At 32.9% G+C, this 21,618-nt stretch overlaps 1 protein-coding gene across 3 annotated transcripts in view; it reads right to left on the reverse strand.

Moving 5' to 3' along the window:
* Nucleotides 1-21,618, reverse strand: part of MON2 (MON2 homolog, regulator of endosome-to-Golgi trafficking) — a 102,026-nt gene that overhangs the window by 13,496 nt on the left and 66,912 nt on the right. For 2 of the 3 annotated variants that reach the window (XM_006192371.3, XM_032493107.1), the window contains 8 exons: nucleotides 19,838-19,981; nucleotides 19,202-19,219; nucleotides 18,785-18,913; nucleotides 14,968-15,158; nucleotides 9,235-9,295; nucleotides 7,986-8,109; nucleotides 4,798-5,005; nucleotides 197-279 (listed from right to left, as the gene is read on the reverse strand). In XM_006192371.3, coding sequence (XP_006192433.1) covers nucleotides 197-279; nucleotides 4,798-5,005; nucleotides 7,986-8,109; nucleotides 9,235-9,295; nucleotides 14,968-15,158; nucleotides 18,785-18,913; nucleotides 19,202-19,219; nucleotides 19,838-19,981 — 958 coding nt within the window. The remainder of the gene's footprint in view (nucleotides 1-196; nucleotides 280-4,797; nucleotides 5,006-7,985; nucleotides 8,110-9,234; nucleotides 9,296-14,967; nucleotides 15,159-18,784; nucleotides 18,914-19,201; nucleotides 19,220-19,837; nucleotides 19,982-21,618) is intronic. The other variant, XM_006192372.3, reaches the window with a different exon arrangement.

The following is a 21,618-nucleotide window of genomic DNA, read 5'->3' on the forward strand; positions in this document are numbered from 1 at the left end:
GGAAAATAGTACAAAGTAATTTTACTTAATTGACATACTAATGGACCTGATGCTTTGCTATCATAAGGTCTGGGGGAAAAAGCCTTATAGCTGTTATGTTCCTAAAATTCAGTTAACTTAATAACAATACAAAAATACATTGCAAATAGAACAAAAATGTTGTGAGTTTAGAATAACTGAGTTTCTAAGCACTTACCATTTTCAGGCTGAGTTTTCTTAAGTGAATCAATGAGAGTACTGACTGCTTTTAAAACAAATATGATTTCTGTTACTTGTTGTCTGAAAAAAAAGATGGGAAATTATTTCCATCAAGATTTTAAAATATGTATTTTTTTTTACTAAGTTACATAAATGGACATACTTTAGAAAATACTGAACACAAGATAATGCAAAGTTGATATAGTTTTAAATTCTTATAAAAGAAAATCATTTCATTAACACCTACTTCAGTGTGCAAATAAGATTTATAGTTAATACATCACATTAACAAGAGAAAGGACAAAAACCACATGATCATCTCAATAGATGCAGAAAAAGCATTCGCTAAAATTCAACACCCATTTATGATAAAAACTCTCACCAAAGTGGATATAGAGGGGACATATCTCAACATAATAAAAGCTCTATATGACAAACCTACAGCCAGCATAGTACTCAACGGTGAAAAACTCAAAAGCTTCCCACTAAAATCTGGGACAAGACAAGGCTGCCCACTATCACCACTCCTATTCAACACAGTCTTGGAAGTCCTAGCCACAGTAATCAGGCAAGAGAGAGAAATAAAAGGGATCCAAATTGGAAAAGAAGAGGTTAAAGTGTCACTATATGCATATGAGATGATACTATATATAGAAAACCCTAAAAGTTCCACACAAAAACTACTAAAACTAATCGAAGAATTCAGCAAGGTAGCAGGTTACAAGATTAACGTTCAAAAATCAGTTGCATTTCTTCACACTAACAATGAATCAACAGAAAAAGAAAGTAAAGAAACAATCCCCTTTAAAATAGCACCCAAACTAATAAAATTACCTAGGAACAAATCTAACCAAGGAGGTGAAAGACTTACACATGGAAAACTATAAACCACTGGTGAAGGAAACTAAAGAAGACTTGAAAAAATGGAAAGATCTCCCATGCTCCTGGATTGGAAGAATTAATATTGTTAAAATGGTCACACTGCCCAAGGCAATCCCTATCAAATCACCCAGGACATATTTCACAGAACTACAACAAATCATAATAAAATGTATATGGAACCACAAAAGACCTAGACTTGCCAAAGCATTACTGAAGAAAAAGAAAGAGGCTGGAGGAATAACTCTCCCAGACTTCAGACAATACTACAGAGCTACAGTCATCAAGACAGCATGGTATTGGTACAAAAACAGACATATGGACCAATGGAACAGAACAGAGAGCCCAGAAATGAACCCACAAACTTTTGGTCAACTAATCTTTGACAAAGGAGGCAAGAATATATAATGCAATAAAGACAGTCTCTTCAGCAAATGGTGTTGGGAAAACTGGACAGCAGCATGTAAATCAATGAAGCTAGGACACTCCCTTACACCATACACAAAAATAAACTCAAAATGGATCAAAGACTTAAACATAAGACAAGATATAATAAATCTCCTAGAAGAAAACATAGGCAAAACATTATCTCACATACATCTCAAAAATGTTCTTCTAGGGCAGTTTACCCAAGCAATAGAAATAAAAGCAAGAATAAACAAGTGGGACGTAATTAAACTTACAAGCTTCTGCACAGCAAAGGAAACCGTAAGTAAAACAAAATGACAACCTACAAAATGGGAAAAAATTTTTGCAAACGATGAAACAGACAAACGCTTGATCTCCAGAATATATAAGCAGCTCATACAGCTTAGTAAGAAAAAAACAAACAACCCAATCCAAAAATGGGCAGAAGACCTAAACAAGTAATTCTCCAAGGAAGAAATACAAATGATCAACAGGCATATGAAAAAATGCTCAATATCACTAATTATCAGAGAAATGCAAATCAAAACTACAATGAGGCATCACCTCCCACCAGTCAGAATGGCCATCATTCAAAAATCCACAAATGACAAATGCTGGAGAGGCTGTGGAGAAAAGGGAACCCTCCTACACTGCTGGTGGGAATGCAGTTTGGTGCAGCCACTGTGGAAAACAGTATGGAGATTCCTCAAAAGACTAGGAATAGACTTACCATATGACCCAGGAATCCCACTCCTGGGCATATATCCAGAAGGAACCCTACTTCAAAAAGACACCTGCACCCCAATGTTCATAGCAGCACTATTTACAATAGCTAAGACATGGAAACAGCCTAAATGTCCATCAACAGATGACTGGATGAAGAAGAGGTGGTATATTTATATAATGGAATACTATTCAGCCATAAAAATGACAACATAACGCCATTTGTAGCAACATGGATGTCCCTGGAGAATGTCATTCTAAGTAAGTAAGCCAGAAAGAGAAAGAAAAATACCATATGAGATCACTCATATGTGGACTCCAAAAAAAAAAAAGAAAAACAAAAAAAACATAAATACAAAACAGAAACAGACTCCCAGACATAGAATACAAATTTGTGGTTGCCAAGGGGGAGGGGGTGGGAAGGGACAGGCTGGGATTTCAAAATTTGTAGATACTGAAAGGCACATGCAGAATAGATAAACAAGATTATACTGTATAGTACAGGGAAATATATACAAGATCTTGCGGTAGCTCACTGCAGAAAAAAATGTGACATTGAATATATGTATGTTCATGTATAACTGAAAAATTGTGCTCTACACTGGAATTTGACACAACATTGTAAAATGATTACAACTCAATAAAAAATGTAAAAAAAAAGATTTAAAATTATGCCATGTGTATTTTTTACTAAGTTATATAAATAGACATACTTTGGAAAATACTGAACACGAGACAATGCAAAGTTAATATAGTTTTAAATTCTTATAAAAGAAAATCATTTCATTAACATGTACTTCAGTGTGCAAATAAGATTTATAGTTATTCTAACTATAAGTTATCAACATAAAATGGGGAGAAAGGCACTCATCTACTCATATAAATCTAAATTTATTTGTCAGATATTTCATTAACTACTTAAAAGTAAAACAATATATAAGATATGCTTTTACAATTTCTACAAGTTTTTTTTTTTTTAACTAATTAGTACAAAAGGGACTTGCCAAAGTTTAAATGGAAATAAAGACTACTATTACCTCCTGGCACATATTTCATCACGCTGTCAAAAGTATCTTTAAAATTATAACAGTACTTTTTTAACCTTATAATATAACAAGTAAGAAATAGGCTCAAAATCAATCCGAAGGTGACACTATTTGAGACATCAGCAATGAAGAATGAGCTTGGAGTAAAGGATCCATAAGAGTAGGTTGACTTCCTTCTTTCTCCTGCAGAAATCGCTCTTCTACCCTCCAGTCTTCCCCTACACCCTAACCCTAATCTGTGTTATCATTCAACAGATAAGACTATCCTAATACTACGACAGGGTACTATTCCAAGCCTCCTTTTGTAAGTATTTTATTGTGTTGCAGTGTAGTGTTTTAGAAAATAATGTAGTAATACTGCAAACATAGGATGATACACTGTAACAACTATAAGACTCAATTTAAAAGCAATAGAGTAAACAAAACAAAAATAAAGGAAAAGTTGCTTTCTGAAATCAAATATCTTATAATCTAATGAAAATAATCCAAACAAAGCAACATACAAAACTGAAAATTTTTAAGAAATCAAACTACTATGTTATTATTTTTTCATTCATCAAATGGCAAATAATTTTAAACTGCCAAAACTTGAGGAAAAAGGATGTTCAATATTCCTGGGATAATATAAATAAGCAGAAGTCTCTAACGGGCAATATGTAATACATATCAAACTTTTTAAACTGTCTGAATCTCTTGACAGGTCAATGCCAACTCTGGGGATTTATTCTAAGTAACTAAGAAAGTACACAAAGATTCAGGGTTAGTGATTAACCTTTTCAATACTACCTTATAAGATGGGACCCACAATGATTTTTCTCTTTCCTGACTTTGATAATTTTGTCTTCCAATATTGTTTTCTATTTGCTTCATTTGCTTTGCCTTAAACTCTAACTTCCACATTAAAAAATAGATTGGCAACATAACCCTAATTCATGATTGCATTTTTTGATAAATTCTGATCTACACCCCAACTTTGATTAGCTTTGGTTTAGCAGAAAGACCCAGAGCCCCTTTACCTGGCATGGCTTGACTAAATGAGAAGCAAAGCACTTCGGATACAAGGACTTAATAAAGCAAACTAGATGAAAAGAAGATCTGAGATATGGCAGAGAACTTACGGAGAAACCTACAAATGATTATAAAACAAACTAGGAAGTTCAGAGAGTATGATTTATCTATTATTTTCTCTCTAGAGAGATCCACAGTCATGTGTTCATACAGATCCACAAGTCCTTACCCAGAAATCCTTGAGAACATGTATTTTAGACTTTGATTTCTTTTCAAATTCAAGTAAGTAATTTGGTATATATATCATATGTTACTTACTCTCCACAACTAGTCTGGAAAGCACCGCATGATAAACACATTGATATATCTGCAGCAAACTTTGGAAATTTACATTGTATGGACTAAAAATTATAAACAGCCTCAGGTTAAGTTCAGATCACCTATGAAAACACTTGATTTTCAGAGCTTTTTAAAAAAATTATTAACTATGAGAGTTAATTCCTTCTTTAATTAAAAAATATACATATACATGTACCTTGGAAGAGGGCATTTACCACTTAATCTTTCATCCTCTATATAACGATGTAGTACGTCTTGAGACCTCTTTAGAAGCACTGAGAGTGCCATTCGTGAAATGTAGCCTTCTTGAGGTGTTGTGACTTTATTACTGAAGGAAAACTGGAGCAATGTTTCAAAACACATTTTAGAAAATTCTTCTCTCAAACGAATATCAATCTCTGCTTCTGTAGAATTAACAATTTTTGATGGTTAATACAATGCGCTAATTACACCTTAATGATACAACTCTTAGGAAACTAGGAATAGAAGGAAATTCCCTAACTGATAAAAAGTATCGTGAAAAACTTAGAGGTAATAGCATGTATATAAATATACATATATATGTGTCAAACAGACAATTTTCCCCCTTGCAAGATCAAAAACAAGGCAAGGCTGTCCACTCTCATCTCTGGAACTCAACATTCTCCTCGTTCTGGTCTTTTTAGCCCCTTCAACAGCACTGCAGAATACCTCTCAACAGTCTTCTACATGGTCAAGTTAGGAATAATCTGTTTCTTTCTTCCATTCTCTTTTTCTCTTGGCAACATCTTCCCTGGACGCTGCCCTCAGCTCCAGTCTGGACTAGTTGCTCTCTGGACACGCTGTCCAGCTATATCCTAGAACTAGTCTTTGACATCACCCTGTGAGTTGTTTTTATTCTTTCTTGTGTTGTATCTTTCTAGATCTCATGCCTTCCCTTTTCTTGATTTACTCCTTTGTTTTCACGGGGAAAATTCTGCAGTACCTGAGAAGGAGTGAATGGGAAGCAGAAATTTTAAGACCTCGCATTTCCAAAAATGTCATTTTACTGTGGTACTGAAAGTGGGGTTCCTAGGCAGCATCAGCATCGCCAGAGAACATGTTAGAAATGCAAATTCTCATGCCTCACTGCAGACCTACTGAACCAGAAAATGTGGGTTTAGATCGTGGAAATGGCTTCCCTCTAGGTGATTATAATGCATGCTAACATTTGAGAACTACCATTCTACATTCCTACTTGGCCAACAGTGGGCCTAGGTATAAAACTCTATGTTAAAAATCTTTTCCATTTATAACTCAGAAACCACAGCCTTTCAGCATCTTTCAATCTTTCAGCATCCAGTGTTGCTACTGAGAATTCCAATGTCCTTTTGCTACAACTCTTCTGTGTTAAACCTTTTTCTTTTCTTTCTGAAATCTTTTAGCATCTTCTCTTTATCCCTAATATTTTGATATTTCATGATGACAGGCCTTATTGTGAATCTTTTTTCCTTCCCTTTTCTGGGTACTTAGTGACCACTTTTAATCTGCACATTTATATCTTCAGTTTGTTTCTTTGATAATTTTCTCTCCTAGCTTCTCTCTATTCTCTATTCCTGGAAGACCTATTGTCGGACATTAGATCCCTTGGATTCATTTTATTTCTTTCTTTTCATATTGTCCACTTGTTTGTCTTTGCTTTACTTCCAACCCTTGATTGAACTTATGTCAGCTATCATATTTTTAGTTTTTATGCGCACCTTCATGTTCTGATTGCTCCGTTCTAATAGCACGTTTCTTGTTTCATGAATGTAAAATCTTTTATCTCTCTGAGCATCCTAATTATAATTGTATTTTAAAAAAATAAATGTTTTCGATGGTTCTGCATATTATCTCTTTCTTCCCAGTTTCTTTTACCCCCTTTTCATTTGTTTTGGTCTTTCTCTTTCATGTTGGAGGATTTCCTCAAATGTCTGTGAGCTCTGGCTGTCAGATCAAACTTAAGAGCAGGGGACCAAAAATAATCACTGGAACCTCTGTGTTTACAGGTCAGTCTTGTTTATTAGCAAGAAAGGATTTGTATGTTTATGCTTAAAGAAAACTCCAAGTTAAAGCTGAGAAAATTGTGTCCTATGGCAAAGTCACTGGTAGAATGTACCTGTGCCTTCTTTATCTTGGTACATTTAATATTATAAGTGGTAAGAGCTATTGTCAGAAAACTGCTAGAAAAAGTACACATGGTCACTCGGTAGTCCTCATTTAACTTAGAATATTTATATCTAATTAAAATATTGTTCTTAAAGTATATTTCATGAAGATTTATCTATATTTTTTAATATTCTTAATAAAAAGTTGACTATATTAAGATAAGTGGACTTCAAAGTTTTTTTCTTTGAGGTTCCTATGTTTGTTAAACTCACACTTTACCAGATAAATTTTAAAAATTATCTGGGCTAGGAAAAAGAACCAGCTTATGAAGTAAGCAGTGTGAGAAACCTCTCGTGGTCAGACTGTACACTTAAATGCTCTTGACAGTGTTCATCACAGTTTAGTAGGTTAGTTACATCTCCAGTAAATTCTGGGGAGTAAGGATACACACGGCACAAGTTTAGAATTTTTTAATCATCTTACCAAAAAAAAAAAAAATCACATTATGATGACACAATTACATTTAACACTTGACCACAGGTTTAAAAAAGAGAAATAATAGCAAAAAGCAACTTATTATATATCATCTCCCAATAAGTTGGCATGATATAATCAAAAGAAGCATGTAGTTCTTTTCATGGATAAACTTTGGTCTCCAGCCTTAAGACTGTGGGTAATTTTTCAACCTTTCTAAACCCATTTCCCCTTCTGTCATATGGTAGAATCTATCCTTACAGAAATGTTGTGAGGAATGAGATTAATATTCTAGCATAACATCCTACACATAGTAGTCATTCATTAAATGTCAGTTCCCTTAACAAATATTGACATCTTTTTTTTTTCAATGGACTAATAACTCTAATTTATAATCCTGAGGTTGGTATTAATATTTTCATTTTACAGATGACAAAACTGACAGTTAACCAATTACTAAGTTAACCAACAGATTAATCAATTACTAAGTGACAGAATATAGACTCATTACCTCCTCATAATCCATAACTTCACAAAACTGGTAACTTATTTCGGCCTGCAATGATTTAGCTGGATTCTGTAACTGCTTTGAAATTTAATTCATCACACATAATGCACAGAAAATTCACCACATTTTCCCCTCATAAAACTTAATGTTCTATATCACATTCTTAAAAATTACTTTGCCATTCTTCTGTTTACATTTACCATAGTCGTAGGGGTAAATATTTCTACAGTTAGCTTCTTCAAAAGTATTTCAATACTTACTAACATTTTTTTTAAAAAATCACTGAAATAACATACCTGTAAATGAAGACGACTGAGAATGTATTGAGCCCTTATTAAGCATAGTCATTATTTGACCAACAAATTCCTTAGGAATAAAATTGGCATAAGGCAGTATCTCAGTGCTGATAAGCTGAACTACCTAAAAGCAAAGAGGCAAATTCAAAGGCATTTTTTTTCCCTCAAAAGAGACTGATGTAAATGATCATTTCTAGAGTAAAATTTAAATTTTATTTTACAGGAAAATCAGTTAAAGAATCTTAATAGAACTACAGAAGAATTTTAATGTTAACATGCAGGATAATTAGTCTGTTTCCCTTATCTGCTTTAGTAAATAACTTTATTACAAAATAGTCAATACTATAAACTGTTTACTATACAACAACCTTAACAAATTTTGATCTTCAACACCATAAAAGCAAAGAGCCTTCTAGAGAAAAAGTCAGTATATGAAATGGATCCATATTAGAATAAAATATCAAAAACAGGGTTAAGAATAAGACTTAAATCACCTTTTAGAGCCATAAAAATGAGATATTAAGAGGAAGTGAAGTTATATTCATTTTTGTTAAATAGTTTATTTCTTACATATAATGTGTCATTTTGACTTTTGCAGGAAAAGAAGAAAAGTTTGAAGCAGAGTTTTATAAGAGTTAATATAGCAATGGGACAAAAGGCAATATTTAGCATCTATATATGATATTTATGCTTTTCATGTACACTTTATTTAATAATTAATTTGACTTATTTAAAGGTCCCCCTATCCTACTTCAAAGGAAAAAAATTTAAAGCAACCCCCCAATAAAAAAACCCACAGTCAACTACTTCTTTAAATTCCATTTATATCAGCAAAATATATTCTTTAAAAAACACTTATTTGCTTCTACAGTTGGTTAAAACAGAAAATTCTAAGCAACTTATTGATTAATTTGAACTACAAACATCTGATTTGTCAAACTGTAAAATAGGCTCTCAAATGCATGTTCACTGACTGATGGATTTATTTTACTAAATCAGCTGCTTTTTAAAATTATTAAATGGACATAACTAGTACCTACACAACATGCACAAAGCACAGAGCTGTAAGAAAGTCATTTTTAAAATGTCAGTGGCTTTAAAAATTAAACTTTAACCTTTCTGAGAGTTTTAATGCTTTTAGGTTCAAGCTCAATCTATTACTTTATTTTAGCAACTTTACAGTTTCAACATTTCAACTATTTGGTTTTCAGAAATAGTCACAGGAAAATGTTTTAAATAGGTTCCTTACCTCAACATCAATACTTTCGTTTCTTTGAAATTCTTGAATAGAGAGGTTATCTGGAGGTATGCTAAAAAATAAACAGAAAACTTCATTTATAAAGGTAAAATGCTTCCTGGAAATACAAACAGAAAATAAACAAACAGATTCAAATGTCAAAAAAATATTATTTTCTCACCCAAGTTAGGAATATTATCATTTATTTAAAAGAACAGTATTTTTAATTAAAGTAATTAGTATAAATGACTAAGCTAATCACAAACATAAAATTCTAGCTACAAAAATAGTTGGTCCAATCATGAACAAAATAAAATCTGAAGAGCTAAACTTCTTTCAGTACTATGAATGAAAAACAAGGAAAACATATTATCATCTGGAGTTACAGCAAAAATTATCACTGTGACAAAATCTGAATTCACTTATTCTGCCAGTGATTTAACAGAGCGTTGGTCAAGATGTTGTATTATTCACTCAGAGACAGCCCATTAACCATTAGTTTGTAATAAATATGATATGTTATGTATCTTTACAATAAAAGACAGAGAACATCTGAAGAGGACTGATTCAGACTTTCTAAAGTAGAAAATTATTCCAACAAGATCAGAATAAATCAACAGTTCTGAGAAAACCAAAGCGAATTCTAGACCCTGTGGCTCTTAAGAATGAGCAGTAAAGTGCTATTACACTCATGAAACAGTGAAATATTAAGCACTCAAAAACAGCTGAGAATAGAATGGTGATGATTATTGCAATAATAATGACAGGAAAAATCAGAGATGAAGCCACTGCATTAACAGTTTTATGTGTCTTATCTCTCACGTTCCCACAGTAACCACATGTATTATCATGTAATTGACAGAAGAGGAAACTGAAGCTTCAAATGTAGCTAGTAATATGACCAAGAACACACTGCAAATAAATGACAAGGCCACAATTTAAACCGAGACTTGTATAATATTTGAGCCTAGGTTCTTTTCTTTTATAAAAGTTATAAATGTAAAAACAGTATTATCACATTTAGATTTAGAGGTATAGTAAACAGTTTTGTATCTAAAGCGGTTTTTGCTCTATTTGGTATTACTTAGTTTATCTAATCACATGTATTAAAATACACACACATACATAGACAAATACCAACTGGCTAACTACCAACTAAAAAAAAGTTTATTAAGAACATACAGTAATGATATTAATCATTGGGATCATACATCAGAAACACTGAACTGCATTTTTAAAATATAATGAGGGAAGAGAGTAGCATACAAAGCTAAAAACTGAAAGGTTCCCTCCTCCTAATCCTAATGATCAATAAAATCGGAAATTTATTCGATTGTGCACAGGTTGAATACTATCACCTCAGAACCCAACCTATTGGTTATTTATTTTAATTTATAGTTAGTATCCTTACTAGATACTGAAAGCATATCAAAAAAATTGAGCTTTAAAAAAAACGCAGATTATTAACAGAATTTACCTATAAATTAAAGGGAAATAGTCAATATTATAGGTACAAATGGGCCATAAAAGATCCTTAAATTCTCTAAGTTTGAGCAGTATAGTATTCAGTGATTTTTTTTTAATTTACGAATTTTTATTCGAAATAAAAGAGACTTCAAACTGATAAATATTATTTGTATTTTTCATCAGTTCTCTCTGTATGTTACATTAAAATTATTTTTTGAGATATAATTCTTTCACCATAAAATTCACTTTTAAATTGTATAATTCAGTGCTTTTTAGTATATTTGCAAAGTTGTGCAATGATCATCATTTCTAATTCTAGAATATTTTCATCACCCCCAAAAGAAACTTATTAGTTGTCACTCCCCACTCTACCCTCCTCCCACCTCTGGTAACCATTAATCTAATCTCTGTCTCTATGGATCTGCTATTCTGAATATATCACATAAATGAGATCATATAACATATGGCCTTGTGTGTCTGGGTTCTTTCACTTAGCATAACATTTTCAAGATTCATCTATGTTGTAACATGCATCAGTATTTCATTCATTTTTATGGCTGAATATTCCACTGTATGGATGTACATACCACATTCAGTTTATCCATTCATCAGCTGATGAACATTTGGATTGTCTTCATTTTTTGGCTATTATAATAATGCTGCTTATAAGCATTAGTGTACAAGTTTTTGTGTGAACATGTTTCATTTCAATTCTTTTCAGTAGTACTGTGGTTTTTAACTTAAGTTCCACAGACCACTGATTGTACGCATTTCCACTAGAGGACAAGTGGAAATACGTGTCTTCTAGAGGACAAGTACCATGTTTTGGTACTTAAAGGGCAGCTGAATGAATTCCTAATAAATATCAAGTGTCCACCAGATTACTGTCCTTATGCTTCTCATTTTTAACTGTTTTTCTTTCACTCATTTTAACAATTCATCCACTTATGATAGCCCTCAATGATGTCCAAAGCCTTTCTTTTCTTCTAGTTGATTTTACTTTTATTTGTTTTCTTTGTTATTTTGTACTGCTTTGTGAAAGCAGCTGCAAACCATAAACAGTTGGAAAATACCACAGAGAAAGATATGGTTATTCAGAGTCTTAGAGTATTAGTAATTAGATTAAAAGACTCCTACATTTCCAGTGTAAAACAAAAAATACTCAAATACTAGTATTATTTAAAAACCTAAGTCTTAAAACAAAAACAAAAACCTAAGTCTTTCTATTCTAATCAAAATCCAGAAACACTCTTCCTACTGTTCAAATACTACTACTGACAGACTTCAATTATAGAACACAGTATACATGTAGCATAAAGTAAAATTTAAAGTCCAACAGTTTGTGATTTTCCAAAGTAATAAGTATTTGGAAAACAAAAACAAAGACAAAATCTTCTCATGAAGCTGTGAAAATGTGCATGGTTTTTAAGTTCTCTTAGTGAGCACTGCATTTTTAGTATCAATTAACCAATGAAAGCATTCAATATGAGCCTTAAAGTATTCTTTGACTATGAAATAAAAAGTAAACTGGCTTTATCCATATAAACTATTTAATTAAAAACACTAATTAAAATATTAAGTCAAAATACGTAAAATAATTGCAGACTTCTACGACTAGTCAAATCAATGAATTTAGGTCTTACAATTTAAAAAAATGATGCCTAGTGAGAGGAAATGACCAAGGTGAACAGAAAGTAGGTGGCAGAGTCGAGAGCAGGCCACAGGTCTCCTGACTCTCAATACAGGGTATCTTTCTATTTCTTCATAGAGTAGAAGACTTAAATCTGTAACTAGAATAACCACAACTTAGAACACTGATTCTGTTACTTGATACCAGAATTCAGTACCTTAATTTTTTTCCAATCATTAAAAACAACTCCAAATTTAGAGGTAAATTTCCTAGTCCCAGTTACTTAAGAGTTTTGGTCTGTAAATTTTTAGTTTAAAATATGGCTGTTTTCGGGGAAAGGTATAGCTCAGTGGGAGAGTGCATGCTTAGCATGCATGAGGTCCTGGGTTCAATTACCTCCCCCCAACAAACAAACAAAAATAAAAATAAAAACAATAAAATACGGCTGTTTCATAGGAAAGGATATGGATAATGTCAGTTTCTCTTAAGTGAAAGACGTAACGATAATGAGGATAACGGGGGTAGCAAGCATTTTAATAAAAGCATATACATTCCAGGAACTAATTCTAAGCAATCATTTAATTTAAGTGACTTAATTCTCATAATAGCCCTATGATTTAGGTAGCATTATTATTCCTCTTTAGCAGATGAGGAAAATGTGTCACTGTAAGATACATAACTCATCCAAAATACACAGATCCAAAGTTAGACGGCTGGGATTTGAATACAAGTAGTTTGATTCCCAAGACAGGGCTCTCAGCCACTATGTTAACTGTTTCTTAAACAACGTGATTTTTCAACACCCCCAGTATACTCAAACCTTTAATGTGTGTAGGGCCTTAGGCAAAAGACTGTAATGAAATTATACTGTAACTGCATTAATACAAAATTACATAAAAGGTAAACTACCTAGTATACCTAGTATTAGGCCTTTGTTTATCTACTTTCTTGTACACATAAAAGTACTTAAGAGACTGAATTTAATAAAACAAGAACAAAGTTTGGAAAATGAAGAATGTTCAATAAGAAACTTGAGAATAAGGAAGATGGTGGAAAGACAGCCACAGGAAAAGAAATTCTTCAAGATGTTTCAATCATAGCAAAAAGCCTGATCTAAGCTTATTCAATTTATTAATAGGGAAACATGCTTATACAGACAAATAATTGAGAAAGAAAAAGAAAAGTTTAAATTTCTACATCTGTTTGCTTCATACAAATTAACACAGTGACTTAGGCAACAAAATCCATAAAGGAACTCAAATATTCAGGGTTATTTTAAAGATGAAAACAATTTGTTTGAATATGCTTTGTAAGTTACGATGATTTTCCTGTAAATAAAAAGAGCATTCTTGCATTGGTATCAATAAACTTTCTAGAGGGGAGAAATATATAAGAATACAGCGAAACAAAATCCGATGATTTACAGAAACAGAAATTAGGATCACATGTCATTATTCTCAGTTCTGAAATATCAGATAAGCTTTTGTAGATAAACTGCAAGTTAACCTTCTGCACCCTACAACTTTTCTTTACTAAATAACTAAACCACGTTAGAAAGGAAGACAAGAGTCTCTTCTTCAGTTAAATCATTCTGTTATGGGCTCATCTGATCATTATCAATGTGCCAATGTAGGTTTTTTTCCTTCAAGTATGGCAAATTTATAATTTAAGTGCTTTTAAACTAACGATTTAAAACAGTTACATAGCAGTACATGACATATTCATCATTCTATAGCTTTAAAAAATGATTAATGGATACAAAAATAGAAAATTTTTTCACTACAGTACAAAGGAAAATTAGATTGTAGGAGTCTACTGAAGACTACCTGACTATCACAGCTATTACTGGTAAGTCCATCTTTAATAAAATGGCACATTTTAGATCAGTGTTGCCCAAAGGAACTTTCTCTGATAATGGAAATGTTCAATGATCTGCACTGTCCACTATGGCAACTGCTAGCCACACATGGCAATGTTGAAACATGGCTAGTGAGACTGAAGAACTGAATTTTTAAGTTGACTTAATTAAAATTTTAAATTAACTGTAGCTAGTGACTACTGTATTAGATAGCACAGCTCTAGATGGACTGCAGCAGATTGCTCACTCAAAAAATTTAGTCCATGTCCCAATTATCCTACTCTGATTCAGAGAAGGGTTAAAATAGCATCCTTAAGATATGCCCTCAGTTGGAGATTATACAATGAAAGTTCCATTCTTTTTCGCAAAAGTGAAACATCCCAAAGAGCTGCTCATTATTACTAATGATCTTATTTTTCACGAAAAAATTCAATTTTCTCAAATTGTTTTCCTCTTGTAATGCCAAATGGGCATCAGATTTTTAAAATGGATCCTCTTATCTTCATCAAGTTAAAACCATGGCTTCTCAATTATGATGCATTCCTGTGGTCTTATATATAGATTCCAGTCTTACAACCCACAACACTGAAAAGAGCAAAACCCTCCACCGCTCACAGATAATGTACCCAGGGGATACATGCCTAATCCCATTATGCTTTGTATACAACCCAGCAATCCTAATAATCAAATACTTTGCTAATGAATAATGACAAACTATTTTTAGGGCAATTACAGGTATAATTCGCATTTCTTGAAAGATTGTCTTAATTGTAAAAATGAATAAGCTGACCTTTTAGTAAAGAGAAAGTCTTCAAAAGTGTTGGCTAGTTCTGGCCACATACTGTCAAATTTTCCGGAAGAAGCATGCTGCCGGGCAACAGGTAACCCAATAGAAAGAACTTTGAGGAGAGAAGACACTGCGAGTTTCCATGTGCTTTCAGAAGGGCAGGAATACTTCAAACTGAGAGGAACCCTAAGGGTCTGTGAAAATAAAGACAGTTTAAGATAGGTACTAATTAAAACATACACATACAACTTTACTTAAAAAAAAAGAAAAAAACTACTGCTGAGAGAAAAACATAACAACATAGGTATTTTCATATTAAAAAGGATATTATTTTCTAGAAAGACCAATTCTTAGACATGGTCTTCAAATCATATTGCCTAGAAAGATGTACTTTTAAGTCCTATTTCCATTTGATAAACAATGACCCTGAATGAGTAATAACCTTTTTGAACCTCAGTTTCTCATCATAAAAAACTAGAATAAGAGTAAGAACAACAGTAAGGAAACTTACAATTTTGCAGCTTCTCTAACTTGATGTTATAAAATTAGAACATTCTGCCATAGTTCTCCTAGCAGAAAATAATCTGACCGATGGGGTTTCTCCCATCAAAGAGAGGTCAATACTGCTTACATTTTTTCACTAATGGTTAGGTAAACATGGCCTAGGGCATCACTACTTTGAAGTCTTATGTTTTACCTTTAAAATTCCTTGAATTTTATATTCTACACTAACATTTTAATATACTTTTTTCCTTTTCCAAATATTTGAGAAAAAATAGGTAATTCAAGAACATAGTTTATCTTTAACATTTGAGGATACAGCAGCAGAGCATCTGAACTATGGATGGTGACTAAAATATTAAGACCTACTTTTTAATTGGTCAACTTTTGAGACAGGTTGCTGTTAATCATTAAAGAACTAATTTGGTGGTTCAGAATGAATTTCTCTGGTCATAGTTCTATCCACCAACTAGAAGACTAGACTGAGCAAACTACCACAGTGAGCTATCCCAGCATGCCATCAATAAATAGTTTCAGCATATCATCTGATAATTTGCATTAGAGTGAGAATTCTGTTTTTATATAAATGAGAAAGAGAAAAAGTAGAAGAGATACATTTTCATATTTCAGTGTTATGGAGTGAACATAAAACCTAATTTCAGCATCATCCACACAAACTAGTACTACACAGTTGCATGGTGAACATATGAACCATTACATATTAGCATGAAATGGGCCTCCACCATCAAGTAGTTAGCCCACCCAGAGTCTATTTACCCCTTTCCCTTCCCCACATCCAGTTGGGAATTAGGGTAAGGGGATGATTAGCTTGTTAAGCCAATCGAACTACCCCATTTCTCTGGCCATAATCACTGGTGCAAGACTGGGCATGGGACCAAAGCTGGGTCACCTAAGGTTAATTTTAGGAGCTTAAGAAGAAAATGTGATACACACACACACACCCCTGCTACTGACATCTAATTCCTTTATTAGCCTACAACTATGAGGAGAAATGTAGTTAGGATGCAGTGAACCCTTAAAAAGCAGAACAGGGAGAGAAAAACTTGGTTTTTGGTGATGGCGCTGAACCACTGCATCAACCAGTCGTTAAGCCCTTCCTCTATCTCCGAATTTTCCAACTAAGCATGCCAATAAATAATCTTTATTGTTAAAGCTAGTCAGAGCCTGAATGTATATCATATGCAAACAAAAGAATAATAAACTATACACTGGCCACTCTAAACTAACACCCTATAACTCAAGTTTAGATAAAAGAAATGGATGGTTTACTACTGCAATTAATATTTTACTGAAATCAAGGGAATGTTAAGTCCAGCAGAGATATATGATTTATACATTTTTTTAAATATTTAAGTAACTAATACAAGGATGGGCATATAGTATATATTCATAAATGTACGTGGAACTGGGAAACTCAGTTCTTGCTGCCACAAAGCTCACAGAAAGAAAGAGCCTTGTCCAACTAACCACAACACAATGTAGTAAGTGGCACCAGCAAAGTGCTTAGGGATACAGAAGAGGGACTGTTTCATTCCTTTACAAATACAAACTGATTCACGTCGCCCCTCCGTGCTCACTCCTTCAACAGCTAAAGAGCAAAGTCTGGTTCTTTCTGATGGCTTTTAAGACCCACAGCCACTTTTTCAGAACTATTCCAAACCCTATCACCCTCCCTAAACGGGATTTTTCAATATTTCTTTTAAAATATATCATGATCTAATCTTTTACATTGCTTAATCTATCTAGAATATTTCCCTCTCCCTTTTAATCTAGCAAACTCTATTACTCCTTCAAGTGTTACTTCTGTTATTCCTTGCCAAGATCCCCTAGGCAGTTAAGTTATTTCCTTGTCTATTTGGAGCAGAAGGGGAGGGGGGACCTTTTTATCCAGAACTGACTACTTAGCAAGTATCATTAAATGCTGTATCTCAACTAGTTTTCTTAAAGGTTGATATGAAAGTGGTATTGGTACTCTTCTTCTTTTACAGATGAGAAAAACTCTCAGGGTCATTTGACCAAAAATCACAAAGAAGCAGGTACACAGCAGTGCACTATGCTAAGCCAGGTCTATCTGAACACAAAGCTGCCTCCGCTCTGTGGTCTTCACTTAGTACTTAATACACTGCATTGTTGTCTGTTTGCCTTTTTATAGATCCTTTATTGAATTATTAAGTATATGGATTATTTATTCATTTTAAATCTCTACTACTTGTTGGTACCTGGCAACAGAAGTGCTTAAAAATAATTCTCAATAAAGGAGGAGAGAGAGGACAGTTTTGATGGGATGAGTGGTGAGGGGTAGAAAGAAGTATGGCAAAAATCAAAGGAAGAAAGAATTTTAAGAAGGTAGGAACAGTACCATGTTATAGGGAAGATAAAGAATTAGAAAAGGGCTTAGGATTTGACAATTTGGTCTTCTGTAACTTCAAGTAAGTAGTTTCTGTAGCACAATATGGCCATGAAGCAGCATGCAACAGGTTAGACGAAGTGGTGGCTATGTGAAGGTCACAAGCTGTTTAAAGGAGTTTGGAAGCAAAGGAAAGCTGAAAGAGAATGGCAATTTGAGTAGAAAGTTCTTGTATAAAAGGCTTAATCATCTTTCCAGGATAAAGTATAAGAGGCTGAAAGAAAAATGAAAGAATCACCAACAAAGAAAGGTGGGAAGAGAAAAGGATGAACACAAAGAGAGGGATGAGCCTCGGAAAAGAGAGAGGCCTTCTTCCTTGAGGGGAAGAGAGTTCAATCAGCCTGTAATTGTCTAGGAAATCAAAGGCACATCCACATACTAGAGGAAGAGCAAGGTTTAGGTTTGTCCTTCAAAACAGAAGAAAAAGCAGAAAATAAGCTTTGGAGGAAGAGGACAGTCAGCAAGAGATGAATTTTAATGACTGTCCATGCACTGAGGAACTGCCTTTAAAAAGCAAGTCAGTACACACGATCAGTTAAATCGACAGGCTGCCTTGTGAACCTCCCCCTTAATGCTCATCACCCTCAAAGTATGAGCAGTACTGTCCTAAGAAACAGGACCCTCGTTGTCTTATGCAGTAATATTTAAGAATTGTACAAAATCGAATGTATATTTACTTTAAAATATTTTTCATTAAAGAAACCCCATGCTTTAGAAAAATAGCTTCCTAAATAATATCCATGATTGTCGGAGAAAAGTCACTATAAGTAGCAACATAAATTGTACTTTCCATTCATCTCAATGTATGATAATATATTATTACTTAAAGAGTAATTTCAATAATACTGTCATCATTAAATGAAAGTATAGAAATTAAAATAAAAAAGATACCTTAATAATATTCTGGAGTACTTTCTCATTCACCACTGCTTTGTGACAGGCTGTTTTTTGGTATAAATCCACAACTACTTCTAAAGACCTTTCAGCAAATGGTACATAATTCAAGGCTACCCATTCCGCCTAGAAAGTAATATTTTCACATGGAGTTAAAATAAAAATGAGATTAAATGAAATCATACTGTTTTCATAGAAAGCTTCTTTGTCTTAACGTTCAGGCCTTCGTTTGAGATCAGGTTATATTACATGCAAAGTTTTCAAAGAGATACGTACTTCACGAAAGAGTAATTTTCAGCCAGGCAAGAATTAAAACTATTGGAAAAAGTACATAGAGCATTCTATCAAGAACTGGGAAAGATGTACTCTATTTGTTGTCAATAGGTTAGGACAATTTTAGGAAATTTAACTCACCGGTGCAAATAGTTGGATCTATTGTGATTCCATTGTGTTGCAAGACAAATAGAATGAGAAAAGTTAATACACATTAAAACTACTTTTCGGACCATGTAAAATTATAATTTTTATGTTGAGTGAACAAAATCAGCATGTGCATGCATTCAGAAATTTACTTTTCCCCTAAGCCAAAACAAAGCTAAAATTTGCCAATTATGGCTATAAAAATCTTTTATGTAAAATCCAACTAAATATCACACCAGTAGTAGACAATTTCTTATTTAGTATACAAAGATTTCTTCATTTTGCATTACAGGTATCTATTTTAGGTAGGATTTGGCTTAGGGATGGAGAAGCCATTTTTTAGTGGGATGGGGACTCCAAGAAAGGAACTTTGAAGAAAGATATACTTCAGAGTAACATGAAAGGTCAAACTTCGTGGAGAACTACTAGAGAAAGGAAAGTAATAAAGAATAAAAAAGGAACCAAGAAAAGGTCTTCCAAATAGTGTTTTTCTTTTTCCAGCTTAAAATGTTAACAAACATATGAAAGTTTGTGAATGAAAAACTCCTGAGATAACCAAAGTCCATCTTAAGTGGAACTGACTATAAGCCATGAAATTTTACAGAGTAAATATAATTTATAGTAAATTACCTGATTATATTTTGCATTTGCAATGTGTTTTGTTTCCAGCTGTCCATACTGTGGAGGTTTACAGGAAAATTCTACAAATGCCAGTAACTGGTCAAATATGGCTGGATACATTATCTGCATGTTTTCTGGTCCTACACAGATGGCCTATAAAAACAATACATGAACAGCAGAATGCATAACCTGAACTCCATTAAGTTATTTACTACATATTCATTTGTTTAACCAAACAATCTTAAAGATTATCCTATTTTATGTTTAACTATTATACAATTTTTATAAGACCTGAAAGACATTTAAGCTATTTTAAACTGTTACTGAATGAAGTGTAGGCTAAATATATTAATCAGCTAAAAATGTTTTCTAATTATAAGTATGACTTATTACTTAGCAGACTAAATAAAGGGCAATGTTTTAAAGAGAAGTTGGTCCCAAGCAGTTCTGAGGTTCCACAATCTAATCACTTATTCAGTAATATAGCCAGTAGACCATTAAGAATGCTTTTCACTGACCAACATGGTATTGACTTCTACTTAAGTGATGACATCAGTTCATTGAAACGACAGCTGATTCCTGCATCATGCCTGGTCTACAGAGTTTAACAAATAATCATGTTCATTACAGTTGGGAAAATAAGTCTTGAATGAAAATTTGTTTCTAAAAGAGATGTTTACATTAATTTTTAACAAGGCAGTGCATATTTAGTGTCTAATATATCTGAATATATAGACTTCATTTAAAACAAAAAATTTTTTAAATAGGAATAAACTTACAGCTACATATAATTTCATAAAACAAAGAATAAAATACATATTCTGACACTGCAAATTTTAATTACTTCCATTATATTGAAAGTATTTAAAATAAATCTTATGTCTTTATTCTAGCCACAAATGTATTTTTCTCCTCCCATTCTTTCATATTTCCCTTTTTGGTATTTGTTTTTCTCTGAAGGAAAAATATTTAATGATATTATTTATGGAGTATCTAAAATATATGTGTGCTTTACAAAACAAAAAGCATGATCATTCTACACTCGAGGTACCTTCAAATATAAATTCAAAGCACTTCAAAATTTTAAGGAATTTCTTCTAAAAGTACATTTTATTTTCCTGCGATCATGGGTTTTTTTAACCTATCAGATAATAGACTAGTTTTATGTTCCCTCAGAGAAGAGGCAGCCATTTAGCTTTACAAGTTTTAGATAAAACTATCTTGAGATATAAAGTAGGTAAGCAAAGCACTGCCCATCCCTACAGCAGATCATCCTATGATTAAAACGTGAAAAAGTAGAACAAACATATCTAATACCATCTTTCAATATTTAGTTACTTTTCTCAGAAGCAGTGAATGGAGAACTTGAAAGGTACACAGCCTAAAAAAATCCTACTAACTACTTCTAATAGTTATACAGTTTTCTTTATTAACTTCTTGTTGAGTCTTAACTCTTAGAAGTAAACAAGTAGTAATTACTGTGGAAAAGAGATAATTATCCTTAGTGAATTCTTTTATTTGCAATGACTGAAAAAAAAAAAAAGAGAGAGAGAAAGAAAGAAGGGGCGAGGGTCTAGCTCAGTGGTAGAGTGCACGTTCAGCATGCACAAGGTCCTGGATTCAATCCCTAGTACCTCCATTTAAAAAAAGAAAAAAAGAAAGAAGGAAAAAGTCTGTGTGGATACCTAAAAAAACTAAGTATCAAAATTTTTCTGGAAATACCTTAGCAGCAAATAGTGACCTGGACTATATGTTTTTATCTTTAGTGGCCCTTTATTTAAAAAAAAAAA

Source organism: Camelus ferus, chromosome 12, assembly GCF_009834535.1.
Source record: "Camelus ferus isolate YT-003-E chromosome 12, BCGSAC_Cfer_1.0, whole genome shotgun sequence".
NCBI classification, from domain to species: Eukaryota; Metazoa; Chordata; class Mammalia; order Artiodactyla; family Camelidae; genus Camelus; species Camelus ferus.